General features: G+C 34.9%; 1 protein-coding gene across 1 annotated transcript in view; it reads left to right on the forward strand.

Annotated features, from left to right (window-relative positions):
• The window catches only part of UQCC1 (ubiquinol-cytochrome c reductase complex assembly factor 1), a 92,094-nt gene that overhangs the window by 18,135 nt on the left and 59,205 nt on the right, over positions 1-14,754 (forward strand). Inside the window, exons 3-5 of the mRNA XM_016213157.2 lie at positions 4,575-4,670; positions 5,571-5,678; positions 11,602-11,674. Coding sequence (XP_016068643.1) covers positions 4,575-4,670; positions 5,571-5,678; positions 11,602-11,674 — 277 coding nt within the window. The remainder of the gene's footprint in view (positions 1-4,574; positions 4,671-5,570; positions 5,679-11,601; positions 11,675-14,754) is intronic.

Below are 14,754 nucleotides of genomic sequence, written 5' to 3' on the forward strand. Positions count from 1 at the left end.
TTCTCCCTCCCTCCCCTCCTCCTCCTCCTCCTCCCCCTCCCTCCCTCCTTCCCTCCTTCCCTTCCTTCCTTCCTTCCTTCCTTCCTTCCTTCCTTCCTTCCTTCCTTCCTTCCTTCCTTCCTTCCTTCCTTCCTTCCTTCCTTCCTTCCTTCCTTTTCTTTTCATTTTCAGAACCTTTTTTTTTTAATTCTTTTTTTTTTTTTTAAATATATCTTTATTGATTTCAGAGAGAGGAAAGGAGAAGGAGAGAGAGAGAGAGAGAAACATCAGTGATGGAGAGTCATTGATCGGCTGCAGCCCACAACCCGGGCATGTGCCCTGACCCGGAATCGAACCCTGATCGCTTGGATCCTAGGTCGACTCTCAACCCGAGCCATGCCCGGCCAGGCTCATTTTCAGAATCTTTTTGGAAGCAAAATATAAAGGCAAAATCTTATATTTCTTTTAACACAGAGCTGCCTGGAAAAGAGTTTATCATTGGAGTTGTCTGGAACAGGTCTTTACATTTGTATTATGCATTCTAGTTTACACATCTCTCTAACATACATTATTTTATTTGGTTCTCAAAATAAATTTATGAGATAGGAAGAGGTAGAGCTTCAGCCCAAGTCTTCTGACTCAATGATTTTTCTCTTCCCATTCACCATGCTTCCGCACCTCTGCCTTCTCACTCCGTCTCTCTCCCGTTCACTTCTTAAGGCTTCTGTATGAAGTCATTTTCTGATGATATGAGGTCATTCTTTTCTATCTCCAAATTTCTGTTGTTTACACTGCCTATTCCCCATCTTTAATCATTTTTGTACATTTTATTGAAGTATAATAAAAGTACAGAAAAAGGAATAAATTGTAAGTGAGTTATTACAAAGTGAACATAACCATCCAAATCAAGAAATAGGACCCCAGAAACCTCCTCAATCCCCTTCTAGTCTCCACCGCTGAGCGAAGTTAATCATGGTCTTCACTTTGAATACCATAGAGTAGTTTTGCCTTTTATACATATGACATATACTTTCTTGTGTTTGCTTTCATTCAACTTTGTTTTAGAAATTCAACCATGTTGTTTTGTGTAGTAATAGTTTATTCATTCTCATTGTGATATGTAATATCTCATCATATGGATATACCTCTATTTATCCATTCTTCTGTTGATGGATATTTGTATTGTTTCCAGTTTGGGCTTTTATTAATACTGCTGCTATGAATATTCTTGTTCATGTTTTTTAGTGAACATATGTACACATTTCTGTTGGAATATATATATATATATATATATATACACACACACACACACACACACACACACTTAGAAATTAAATGATTGATCATGTAGGATGTGCATACATTCAGCTTCAATAGATACTGCCAAATAATTTTCCAAAGTGATTGTACACTTCCACGAGCAGTTTATGAGGGTTCTAGTTTTCTACATCATTGTCAACCCTTTTTTTGTGTGTGTGATCTTTAGAATGTGCTATTTAGTTCTGTTTCTTGTGTAGTGAGTCATCTTTCTCTTCTCCACAAGTTACAAGCTTCTTGAGGACAGGGATTCTGTTTGTATCCTAAAACCTGGTATAAGGCTGACAACTCTGGAGCATTTTATAGGTGTTGGATGAATGACGCATATAAGGACAGAAAGGAAATAATAAGACATAGCCATACAGTGGTTTCGTTTGTTCATACAACAAATATTTGAGTGTTTCCTGTGTTGCATGCACTGTACTTGATCCTGATATTCTACCCCATTCCTACTCATGGATCTTTTAGGTGGTGGTGATAGAAAATAAGCAAGCACATAAATAAATATATAATTGTACATTGTAATGAGTACTGTGAATAAAATGAACAGGCTACTGCTATGATAGAGTAGTGGGATAAAAAATGATTTTAGATAAAATGGCTAGAGAAAGCCTCTTTGAAGTGACATCTGAGTATTTCAAGGGTATTTTTTCTCTTTTACAAAAATTACTCATAGCTTTTCAATATATGCAAAAGAAAAAGGATGTCTTTAAAGGTCAAGGGAATCTTTTGGGGAGCACAGGGGTATAAAAAAGTAAATATGTGTGCTTATAGATGTGTGTAGGTATGGGACAGCTAGGTATCCTTAGTATTAGATACCTAGGTAATTCAGTAGTTCAATATAGTGTTAATGTTAACTAATGAATGTGGTAGGACAGAAATATGGCAGGTGGTTAGACAGTCACAGAAGGAAACCATTGGTTACTCCTAGAGCTCTGGGCAAAGAGAAAATCATGGAATTTAATAGAGGAGAACTCTCCCCAAAGCTGAAATTGCTGTCTGTTGTGTTTTTGGAGCCTAAGTGTTTTGTGTTTTAGATGGACTATTACATTTGATGTGTGTGATGTAATGGGAGGTGTTCTGTGTTTAGTCTGTGTTTTACAAAGCCTGCTTGATACCTATGAATAAAAGCTTAAGTGTCCTTTGGACTGGCCAGAAGAATCCTGACTAATCTTTTAAGATCTTTGTTTGGAAACAGAAGTAAATAGTAGCTCTACACAATTAGAAATTCCATTTTTTCTTCATTAGGATTATGAAAAAATTATTTTCATTTAATGTGTTTCATGTCTCCTTGGAATAAGCCAGACTAGAGGGGTAACCCTCCTCCTGCCCCCCTCCCTGCTCCTTTTTATTATAAAGATAATATACCATTATTGAGAGCTTGGAAACTAGATTCTGAAACTCACCCGTAGTTCTACTAATTTAACAAAATAACTTTTTCATTTCAGTGTGTTCTTTTCTAGGGTTGCCCATGTGCATTCATATTTTCATATATACTTTTATACATATTATGTGTGTTTTTTATGTTACTAAAAATAATAATCTTTAATGTAAATTATGGACTTTGAGTGATAGTAATGTATCTGTGTAGGTTCACTGATTGTAACAAATGTACCGCTCTGTTGAAGGATGTTAATAGGGGATGTTGTATGTATGGGGGGAGTGGATATGTATGTGTGAGCTTTCCAGCTCATTTTTGCTGTGAACCTAAAACTGCTTTAAAAAATAAAGTCTATTAAAAAAATCTCTGGTTACCGGATTTCCCATTGAGTATCTTAATTTAATTACCATCTCCTTCCTTATTGGACCTCCCTTTTTACCCATCTTCATTCTACAATGAGGATCTCTTATATGCAGTTTTTCTCATTAGGAACTTATTTTCAAAACTATGTCTATTGGTCTTTATTTTAATAATACTAGCCTAATAGGGTTGTGGTGAGGATTGAATAAGGTAATCTATGTAAGGCACTTAGCATAGTACCTGACACATAATAATTGTAAATAATTTTGCTATTATATTGCCAAAATACTTTCAAATGCAATGTGTGAACATAAAAGGAAGATAGTTCTGATCTGAACAATGATGATGGTGATGATGGAAGCTTCTTTTATTTATTATCTCTTTTGTAAAAGGCATCTTACATATATAGTAGTCCCCCCTTATCCTTGGGGGATATGTTCCAACACCCCTAGTGGGTGCCTGAAACCGTGGATAGTACCAAACTCTATATATACGTTTTTTCCTGTACATACATGCCTGTGATAAAGTTTAATATATAAGTTAGGCATAGTAAGAGATTAACAATAATAACTAATAATAAAATAGAACAGTTATGACAATATACTGTAATAAAAGTTGTGTGAATGTGTTTTCTCAGAGTATCTTATTGCACTATATAGTCACCTTTTCACTTAAAAGAAGCACTTTATGGTATCTCTTTGGCATATCTGAATTGCCAGCATCATTGCTCTTGTGCTTTAGGGCCATTAAGTAAAATAAGGGCCACTTGAATACAAGCACTGTGATACTGTGACAATCAGTCTGAAAACCAGTGTAGCTACTAAATGACTAACTGGCAGATATCGTATACAGTATGGATACGCTGGACAAAGGGATGATTCACATCCCAAGTGGGATGGAGTAGGAAGGCGTGAGATACCATCACTCTACTTAGAACTATGTGCAATTTAAAACTTATGAATTGTTTATTTCTGGAATTTTCCATTTAATATATTTGGATTGTATTGAGCGTGGGTAGCTGAAACCACTGAAAGTGAAACCATAGATAAGGGGGGACTATTGTATTATTTCCTTCAGTCTTCATTACAGCTGAGTTTCAGTAATTTCCCCATGATCACCTAGCTTATAAGTGGCAAAAGCAAGTTTTAAACTTAAAATTGACTGATGTGAAAGTCTTTGGGTTTCCCCCCCCCCCCCCGTGTACTGCACTGCTGCCAATGTTTAAGTAAGTCTTTATTGCAGTTCTAGTTCTTAGAGCAGATTTATTTAGTTCTAGGTTTCCAGGGCTGAATTCTTTTATTTATCCAAGTATTCAACAGATGTTTATTGAGTACCTACCATATATCTGACAACATTCTAGGTGCCAATCTTAAATCCTCTTGGTGACCAGATCACTAGGAACTGGGTTAAGCAAGGTTGTGAAGATTCTATAGTTTTCACTTTGAAGCAGCTCTTCTTAGATTAACCCTATAAGTGAATGCTCAGTGTTGCTCAAACCTGTTTTTTTGTTCTTGTTTTTGTTTTTTTAATCCCCAAGTCGCCCCAGATGAGCCAGTCCCTAGCATGTGGTGGATCAGAACAGATTTCTGGAATAGACATACAGCTGAGTAGGAAGTATCACACCACAAATAAGGTAAGAATTATTAGCGCTTTCTATGTTTATAGAGGTTTTCACATGGGTGTTCTTATTTGAATCTCAGCAAAATTGTTAGCTGGATGAGGCAAGGAATTTTATCCAATGCAGAAGGTGAGGCTCAGGAAAATGAAGTGACTTGCCTAAGGTTACAAGGATGGTAAGTGGCAGACCAATTGAATATTTGAACCTTAGTCTTCTGATCCCATGTCCTTTGTTTCTTCCATTGTACTGTCTTGCCTGGACAAAGCTTTAGAGAAGTAAGTCTGTATGAATTTTTTACATCTTAAAAATAAAATAATATTTAACTTTTGGAGAATTTATTGATTATATAGTCTGCCTTCATTTGGAGAGGCTTAGCATTAGAACAGGTTTTCCTTGGAGTTTATTTGCAAGCTCATGTCTTCTGTAGTCATTAATAAAATTTGTTATACTAAGAAAATGCAAGAGTTTAAAAACATTTATCCAGTGCTTATTTGACTGCTTTCAGACAGTATTTTTCTTTCCTTTTCCTGTTATGTCAATAAACATAGAACATTCCTTTTCTCAGAATTGTTCTTTGGGAAATGCGGAGTCAAGATTTCCTTTTAGAAGTACTGTTTTTTTAGAACTTTTATTCTGATACCCAGAATTGATCATTTCCTAGGTATGGGTCCATAGGCATATGGTCAGTGAGGTGGGTATGCCTTGTTTTGAAATTTGGAGAACATATATTAGATAGAGTTCCAGATGGGTTTGCACTGAGTGATAAGATGACCAGAAAAATGAGAATTAAAAATTCTAGGTGGAAAAAAAATCTAAGCAATAAAAATGCTCTTAGACCTAATAAGAAACAAAAGCATTTAAAAATTTTTTTTGGGGGGGGGCACTAATTTTGGTACCCCTTTTTTGGTTAAATAGCTTTCTACTACCAAGGATTTCCCACAGCCTGTTGAGGAGAAGGTTGGTGCCTTCACGAAGATAATAGAAGCCATGGGATTCACAGGACCTTTGAAATACAGTAAATGGGTAAAGTCTTTTAAGTTCTTTTCATTTTTCCTTTTGGGGCTTTGTGCTTTCTGCTCCTTATAGAAGATTTTTTTAAGTTTCTGCTTTGCTTTTGTGAAATTCATACATTATTTTGAGAGCTTCAGAATGTGTTGTTATCCTCCTGCCCCCTTCCCAAGTCAGGTCTATACAGCATAAGGGGCTGAAATGTTCCCTCTACTCCCTTAACTTGATTCCTTAGCAGTATCTCAGTAACAGGTAAGCCAATAAGACTGGGCTTTCCAGGTTCTTGCTACATGGTATGTCATGTAGATGAGTTCTAAGGAATTAGGTGCGCCAGCCAGATGCTTTGATGGACAGTGTTCTTAAGGAAACATTACTCTCTCCATATTCATAAGTGATTTTCACTAGGTCATTATAGTGACTTTCTTTAAAATTTTACTAAGAAGTATCTTTTAAATTACTAATTACCGCTGTGATTTATTATAATTCTTATTATGGAGGGATATTTGCTGATTATCATTCCTAGTCAACTCTTGGCCTAACATGTTATGTTATATAGTAGTTGTTGTAAGTTAATGAATGTCCTCTTTGCATCAGGTGCATACTGCTTCTAGGCTTTTTAAACAGTGCCTTTAAGCAATTGAAGTAATAAAACATTTGCTATTCAGTTTTCCTCATTCCAGTTATCTTTTAGCACTACTAGTTTCTCTACCATTATGGCAGAAGTGCCTTTTAAAATTGCTAGAATGGCCTGGCTGGTGTGGCTCAGTGGTTGAGCACAGACCCATGTACCAAGAGGTCACCAGTTCGATTCCCCGTCAGGGTATACACCGGGTTTCGGGCTCCATATCCCCAGTAGGTGCTGTGCAGGAGGCAGCCAATCAGTGTTTCTCTCTCCCTCTCCCTTCCTCTTTCTCTAAAATCAATAAAAATATATTAAAATAAATTACTAGAATGTTGGACAAGCCTAATCAGTCATAAGTTATATATTAATCAAAGCAAGCCAATAGATTTTATCTATTTTCTAGATAACACCATAGTTTTGCCCAAATTACCAAATAATGCCAGTTACACCATTTTAACAAGTTGGATTTGAATTAGAATTTCAATTTTATTAGTCTTCTACTTTTAGTTTCTTATAATGTCTGGTTCTCTCCCTAATGATTCTCACTGTAGCAAATATAGGCTTCTCTCTATAATCTCCCTTTTACATAAATTCTGAAAAGTGAATAGTGATTCCAATAACAGGCTTTGGAAAGTATAGAAAATAATACACACACTAGACCCTAAAGTTATGAAGTACCTCCTTAGTCATCGAAGAAATATTAGCTATGTTCATGAAAGTTATCTTTCCTATATCTTAAGTCTTTGACAATTAATAATCATTGTTACATTTGGTAATGTTATTAACCAGAATCTTTTCCCCTGTTAAAAAAAATGGTTATGATTATGTCATTTGGATTGAAAAACTTAAAATGTGTTTTGTTTGAAAATTAGAAATTAGTTAAGAGAAAAGGCAAATGAGAGCAGAAAGAAAAGAAAAAAATTTATTCACTTGATGGTTGGGTTCCACTTGGTTGCTACTATACTCTTTGTCTAGTGTGTTTTTTTATAATTCCAGAGGAAAGGTTGGCTACCACTTGGAGGATTACTAAATCACCAGAAAATTTCTTCATTGCTGTATCTTAAGTTAGCCTTTGATTTTTCTTGATTCCCTTGTGATCTCAACTAAGTTTCTAATATTTGCATTTTAAAAACTTTTGGTGATGTGGCACTCTCTATTTGCTATAACCATTTTTATAATTTGTGACATCGAAACATCCAAGTATGACATTCTAGTATAATTTAGGTGGGAAAATACAGGTATAACTTTCCATTTTGAAAGATTGTGAACTCTTTTTAGCAAATGCTGACTCTGAAATCTATGACTAGACACTTGTTTAGGATTGTACTGGCAAGATTCTTTGAGTTTTGTGTTTTTACATTCCTTTGATTAGGGAGTAAACTGCCTGCTTGTCTGTCCACATCAGCAGTATCAACCTTTTTCCTCCATCTTTTTCTATAATGTTTACTTGTGGGTTCCATTTTTCTTCTAGATTCATATTTTGGAATTTAAATGTAGCTTTTCCTTACCTATTTGACTACTGTGAAATAACTATTCTTTTTCATTATCTTTATGTAGCAATATCAGGTAAGACAAGGACAGCATTTACCAGATTCAGCCACATGCCATAGATTAGGCAGTTTCCAAATTATCATTAAAACAAAAAATTAACCCATTTCTGAAGGACAGTGGCACACTGGAATGCATTTAGGAATAGGCACTGAGCCTTGTGAAGGCTTTAGAAACTGTTGAATGAAGAATGTCTGAAGGAAGTAAGGATGCTTAGCCTGGAAAAGGGAAGACATGAATGTTCTTCTCAGATATTTGAAGGGCAGATATAAAAAATAATAATGAAGAGACTTAATCTGATGTATTTCAGTGGGCAGATGATGTTTAATAAGTGTTACACGAAGCATATTTAAGTTCAGTTATCAAAAATCTAATAAGAGTTGTCCTCCAGTGGGATAGGTAGCCTCACAAGGTCATTGCACTTATCTGAACAGGGACCCAGATGGTTGACCGTGAATCAGGAATGCTGCAGAAGGAATTCCAGTACAGAATAGAAGGTTCAAATGACTTCAGAGCCCCTTCCTTTAGTGTAAGCCTTTTACTAGATTTGTTTTTCATCTTGTAGGGTGGGACAAAATGCATGTTAGTGGGAGAGCTGATTTTCATTTCCTAAAACTGTCTTATGTGTTTCTGTTTTAGTCAGGTAGACTGATGAAGTCTTTCAAAGTTAGAATGAAATAAACATGAAGTCCTCTGAGGACCAGAGCAATTTATGCATATTGACTGGGTGGAAATTTAGTCCACCTACCTCCTTAACCTACATTAACACGTGAATCTTGAAGAGGTTCTTTCCCCAAGTTATTATTTCCAATCCCTGTGATGGTCTCAAGGGACTTGCTTTAGAGATTTGTCCAGGAAAATGGCTCACCCAAGTATAAAGACTTGGCTTTGCTGTAGGAAAAGTGAGGAACTATAAAATTCTCCTGATTGCCACAGTATGAGCACTGTGTAAATACCTGGCCAATCTGGTGAAGTCTTCATTATTTGTAATGAATGCTTTCTTCATGAACATGTGGGGGAAAACTTCCTTCTCAAGGAAAGATTTGGGCCTTGGACACAAGTCTCCCTTTCCTTAGGCAGGGTGATTAATTATGGACCTGGAGGACTCTATGTATAAGGGAACTCCAGAGTTAAACAAATCAAGAAATAGCTATTAGGAATTTTACTTAAAATTATAAATGTGTCTAGAGTCAAACAGGCCATAAGCTCTATGAAAGCAGGAGTTTTTGACTGCTTTGTTCACTTCTCTATTCCCAGTGTCCAAATCAATGCCAGACATTGAGTTAGATACTCAGTAAATTATTTGTCAAATGAAGCAAAGAGCTGACAGGTGTCCTAAACCCTCTGTCTCAGGATAGGAATAGGCCTGTCAAGGCCAAAGTATTAGGATAATGATATCATTAGGATATCATTAGTGTGGTGATGGCACAGACCATTGCTTCCCAAAATATGTTCTGTGTCAGATACTGCCAAGAGCCTGAAGGTGTTAATGAAGGTAAACAGGTTTGTTTTTAGCCTACTGATATGGTGAATTCCACTGATTCATTTGCAAATGTTGAATCAACTTTGCATTCCTGGAATAAATCCCACTTGATCATGATATATTGTCTTTTCTAAATATTGATGGATTCTATTTGTTGATACTGTGTTTTGTTAAGGAGTTTTGTATCTACATTTATGAAGGCTCTGGTTCTATAGTTTTGGTTTTGTATCAGAGTAATGTTGGTCTCATAGAATGAGCTGGGAAGTGTTCTTTCCCCTTGTTTTCTGGACGAGTTTGTGTAGATTAGTATCATTTCTTTAGATGTTTGGTAGAATCTGTAGTGATGCCTTTGTAGTAATTTCTTTGTGGTTCTTTGTGGGAAGGTTCCCCCCCCCCCCCCCAAATCCAATGTCTTTAGTAGATACAGGACTATTCATGTTATTATTCTAGTGAGCTTTGGTAGTTTGTATCATTCAAGGATTTTGTCCATTCATCTAGATAATCAAATGCATTGATCTAAAGTTTTTCCTAATATTCCCTTATCCTACTAATAACCTCAGGATTTGTGATGTCCCCTCTGATTCCTGATGTTTGTAATTTGTATTTTCTCTTTTTTTTTCATTATCAGTCTAACTGAAGTTTTATCAATTTTATTGATATTTTAAGAACCAGCTTTGGCTTCTTTGATTTTCCATATTATTTTTCTGTTTTCAATTTTATTGATTTTTGCTCTTAGTCTTTATTATATCTTTCTGCTTGCTTTTAGGTTTGATTTGCTCTTTTTTTTCCTAGTATTTTACCATGGATATTGTTTAATCATGGGCTTCTAGTGCTGATTTACTCCTTATATAGGTATATCGATTTCTACTTGTTAACATGTTCTGTTCTATTTCCCCCATGTGAGCTTTAGACTAAAAGCGTTGAAATGATGACAGGCTTCAAATTAGCAAATAAAAAAAATATTAATTACAATCAGAGACATAATCCTTCCTTAATTTATTATGGGTATTTCTGCTCATCAGAGGCTATTGCTTTGACTCTATAGAGTATAGAGAAATATGAAGATTATGTAGTACTGAATATAGTATATATTTGGTGACTTTGAATCTTAGTAACATACCTCTACTAAAATTCTAGATTGGTTTTTCTTTAGTTGCTATGCAATTCTCAGTCTGTGCATATTTTTTTTAGTCTGTACATATTTGAGTTTATAACTTTCTCTGTCATATTAAGACTAAATAAGCTTCACCCTGACTGATGCGTTCAGTAGTTTGAGTGTTGGCCTGCACCGAAGGGTCGCAGGTTTGATTCCTGTCAAGGTCTCATAACCTGGGTTGCAGGTTCCATTCCCGGCCCTGGTTGGGGTATGTGCAGAAGGCAACCAATCAGTGTGTCTCTCTCACATAGATGTTTCTCTCTCCCCCTCCTCCTCTCCCTTCCAGAGGAAAAAATATCCTTGGGTGAGGATTTAAAAAAAAAAGAATAAATAAGCTTCTTCTACAAACCTTTTGTTGATGTGCTAGTTTATTTAATTGTATCCTTAAGGAAATATTTTCAAAGTCCCTAGAAATACTTGTTTAGTTAAGTACTGAGTTGATCTTCAGACCTACAATTAATTCTTAAAAGAACTTATATTTTATTTTTAGATTTATTTTCATTAAGGCATAATTTACATATAGTAAATGTACAAATCTTAAGATAAAAATTTTCAGATAAAAATTTTAAGAAAATTCTTAGTGCTTTGGAGAATAGTAAAAGGTCAGTCCTTCTATGTTTTATATTCATTAGAAGCTCTTATTTATAAACACAGTCTTCTGTTAATCAGCTAACTATTAAACTAGGGAAATATAGAAAAAAAGTGACCTTTCCTCCAAGGGAAAAAAAGACTCATGGAATAGATAGCTGTGCCTCTGAGAAAAGATTGAAGGATTAAGGTTTTGCTTGTTTGTTTGTTTGTTTGATTTTGGTCAGAAGGATGAGGGAGGCTTATATGTGGTGGAATGGGCTTGACTTAAAGGAGAGATTTTTATCTAAGTATTGGGAAACCTTTTTTACCTGTTCATGCTAAAGTCCTGAAATGTGAAACCTGTGTGAAGTCTGTATGAATGAGTAGCTTTAAGAGTAGAAAGAAGTATCTGTTTTTTGTTTAGCTGTTAAACTGCCTAGAGACAGGTTTGTACCCTTCCTTCTAGTTGAAGAAATGTAAGGTTCTGAGACCTACATCTAATGGCAATAGATCATCCACTTGGTCACGTCTTGAGTTTGGTTTTGTTTTCTTTGTCTAGAAGATTAAGATTGCAGCCCTACGAATGTATACTAGCTGTGTGAAGAAAACTGACTTCGAGGAATTCTTTCTAAGTAAGTTACTGTTTTTGATAGTTCTGAAAAGGAAAATGAATCTACTTTTTATTTTTATGACTGTGTCTTAATAGGATAGATTTTTTTAAGTCACTAGTGAAATAATTTTTCCTTCACAACATGTGAAGCTGCTAATTTTTCTCTTAATAGAATAAACAAAGAGCAGAAGAGCCCTATAAATAAAATATTTTAACAAGTTTTGGGGAAAAATCTAAAAATGTGTCTAGTACACCTTTTTCATCTCATGACACACATAAACTAATAACTTCTGTGGCACACCAAAAAATATATTTTTTGCTGATCTGACAAAAAAAAAAAAAAGGTATAATTTTGATTCATTCACACCAGTTGGCTATTATTATGTTGGCTGTTGTCATTTTTTTTGACAGTCTAAGGGAAAAAAGGTCAGTGCCCCTGACCAAATAGTTAGGTATTGCATATTTTAAAATTCTTGTGGCACATCTCCTGCCGTACACTGGTTAAAAATCGCCAGTCTAGCCCAGCCGGGCATGGCTCAGCGGTTGAGCATCGACCTAGGATCCAGGTGATCGGGATTCGATTCCCTGTCAGGGCACATGCCCGGGTTGCGGGCTGCAGCTGATCAATGATTCTCTCATCATTGATGTTTCTATCTCTCTCCCTCCCTGTCTATGAAATCAATAAAGATATATTAAAAAAAAATTTTAAAAATCGCCAGTCTAGTACTTTGATATTATCATCCCCCTTGTCCACACATGCTTTTTTTTAACATAAGAATACTCATGTAAACATACCTGTTTTACATTCTGGATATTTCGAATTTTGAGTGAACTTTTTGCCAGTTGGTCCTCTTTTTATTTCTAGTTTTTAATTGTTTTAGTTAATCCAGAAATGTGCCTTATGATTTTTCTTCCTTCTGTTGAAGGGCTATCAGCTCAAAAGGCATTTAGAATTTTATTATTTATATCTCATTGATAAATTGCTTTCCAAAAGGGTGTTACTAGCTTGGACCACCATTAGCCTTTGATTATACAGAGTATTCATTTTGATGTTATAAACTGTTGTAGTTTAAAACAAAGTTAATTAAAGTAGGTATGTCCAAAGTCACTGGGAAAGTTTAAGCCAATTCTAGTTCCACAGGTTTTGGAAGGAGATGTGTGCGAGGCATCTATAGTAGCAGCTATTATCCTCAAAGAACAAACACCTAACTATATATACTTAGTATTTTTCATGGACAGCAAATATTTTTATATAATTATGTTAACAACAATAAAGAAAGCTGGATGCAGTTTTGATTATTTAATAACTATTTTGTTTTTTTAAAACCAAATGCAAGTTTTGTTTATTTTTACTATTTTAGCAGATTGCTATAATATAAATTTAAAATATACTAACTTGTCATCCTGATTTAGTATCCACCTTCCATTCCTTATTTGTTTATAGTAAAGAAAGGAAACTTTCCTGCTGTTTTTTAATCTCTAACAGGTTCTCATTTTAGGAAAAATTAATCTGAAAGGAAAAAATTCTTTCTCTATGTGATGAAGAAACTATTAATATTAGAAGCTGGATTTTTCTTAAGTAGTTTCTTGAACCCATGTGCTTAAGTATTTGTTACCAGATATTAAAACCTCATCCTCAGACATCTGTTTAATATTTGATTCAATAATTAACTCAAAAATTATTATAATTATTTTGAAATGATGTTTACTAGCTATCTTTGTCTTAGCCAGTTCTCATTATTGAAAATTCTTGAGTTAATATTATAGTATGGAATAATGAGACATATTTAAGTTTCAATTTATAATCTGTTGTAAACTAGTTATAAAAATATACTTAAATGAGAACTGCTTATGAGATGTTCTCTTAGTATAGTAAATTGATGTTTATATATATTGAAGTATGTACATCTCAGTGAGCTTTGTTCTAGCTTTGTCCATTAAAGTAGCTAACTAGGGAGGCAGTACATTTTCAGTGACACCACTCTTACTTCAGGTTTTCTAAGACTCAGTTTGAGAACTGCCTTTTAGAACCATAGAGTATTCATTTGTATTATGCTCCATTGTGATCCATCTTTGTCATTTGTGGGTAGATTAAATATTAAAATCAAACCATAGTGGTTTCAAACTGTGGCTAGTAAATAAAAAAGGGAGCCAATCTGAAAATACTATTTGGAGGCAGATAGAGAATAACTATGAAATAATGAGACTGACTTTTTTTGCATCCTAGGTTCTAAAGAGTAGGCCAGACAGGTTTGGGGTAAAAGAAGAGAATACACACACACACACACACACACACACACACACATACACATATGTGTATATATATGTATCAATATTACACCTTTCAAGTGGCCATTGGTACCTTGGGTTTTGGTATTTTAGGGCTTCACTTTTAGTGTTCTGAGAGTTTAGTAATTTTTTAAAATAACAGAGTCTCAGGTAGCTTATCAGTGTCATCCTCACTCCAACAGAAACAAGGCCAGTGCTATTTCATGAAGATTGTATAAGAATGAATTGTTCACATAGAGCAATATACAGATCTTGTAACATAGAAACTCAAACCTGAAACCTATATGTTCATATTAACCATTGTTACCCCCAAAATTTAATAAAGTATTATTTTTTAAAAAAGAATGAATTGTTTACCCACAGTGTACTTGAGAGTAAACAGTATGCACATCAGCCTCTTGGACAGGACCCCATAAAATGCCAAAGTAGACCTGTCATCTCAGAGCCAAAGTGTTCAAGGATCTTGATCCAGAGAGCTAGATATTGGGAATTCTGACTACTGAGATACCTTAGCAGCCCACTGTTGTGCATGAATGAGCCTACCCTCTGTTAGCAGGCAGTGCTTTGCTAACTGGTTCTGTTATAAAGAGCACTTTGGATCAGAGGTGGCTAATCAGTAAAGTTAGTGTTTAATTCCATACTGCTGTCTGCACACTGTTTTGTTGTTAGGTCTTAAGAGATAATACTTTGAGAGGAGACTCTTTAATGAATGAGTCAGTGATTGAAGTTCATCATTTTATTGACACAGTCTTAAACAATTAGTGAGTTTTTCCGAAGATAATTTAACCTCTCACGTTTAAATAACTCACTGGA

This window comes from Miniopterus natalensis, chromosome 7 (genome assembly GCF_054644295.1).
Source record: "Miniopterus natalensis isolate mMinNat1 chromosome 7, mMinNat1.hap1, whole genome shotgun sequence".
NCBI lineage: Eukaryota > Metazoa > Chordata > Mammalia > Chiroptera > Miniopteridae > Miniopterus > Miniopterus natalensis.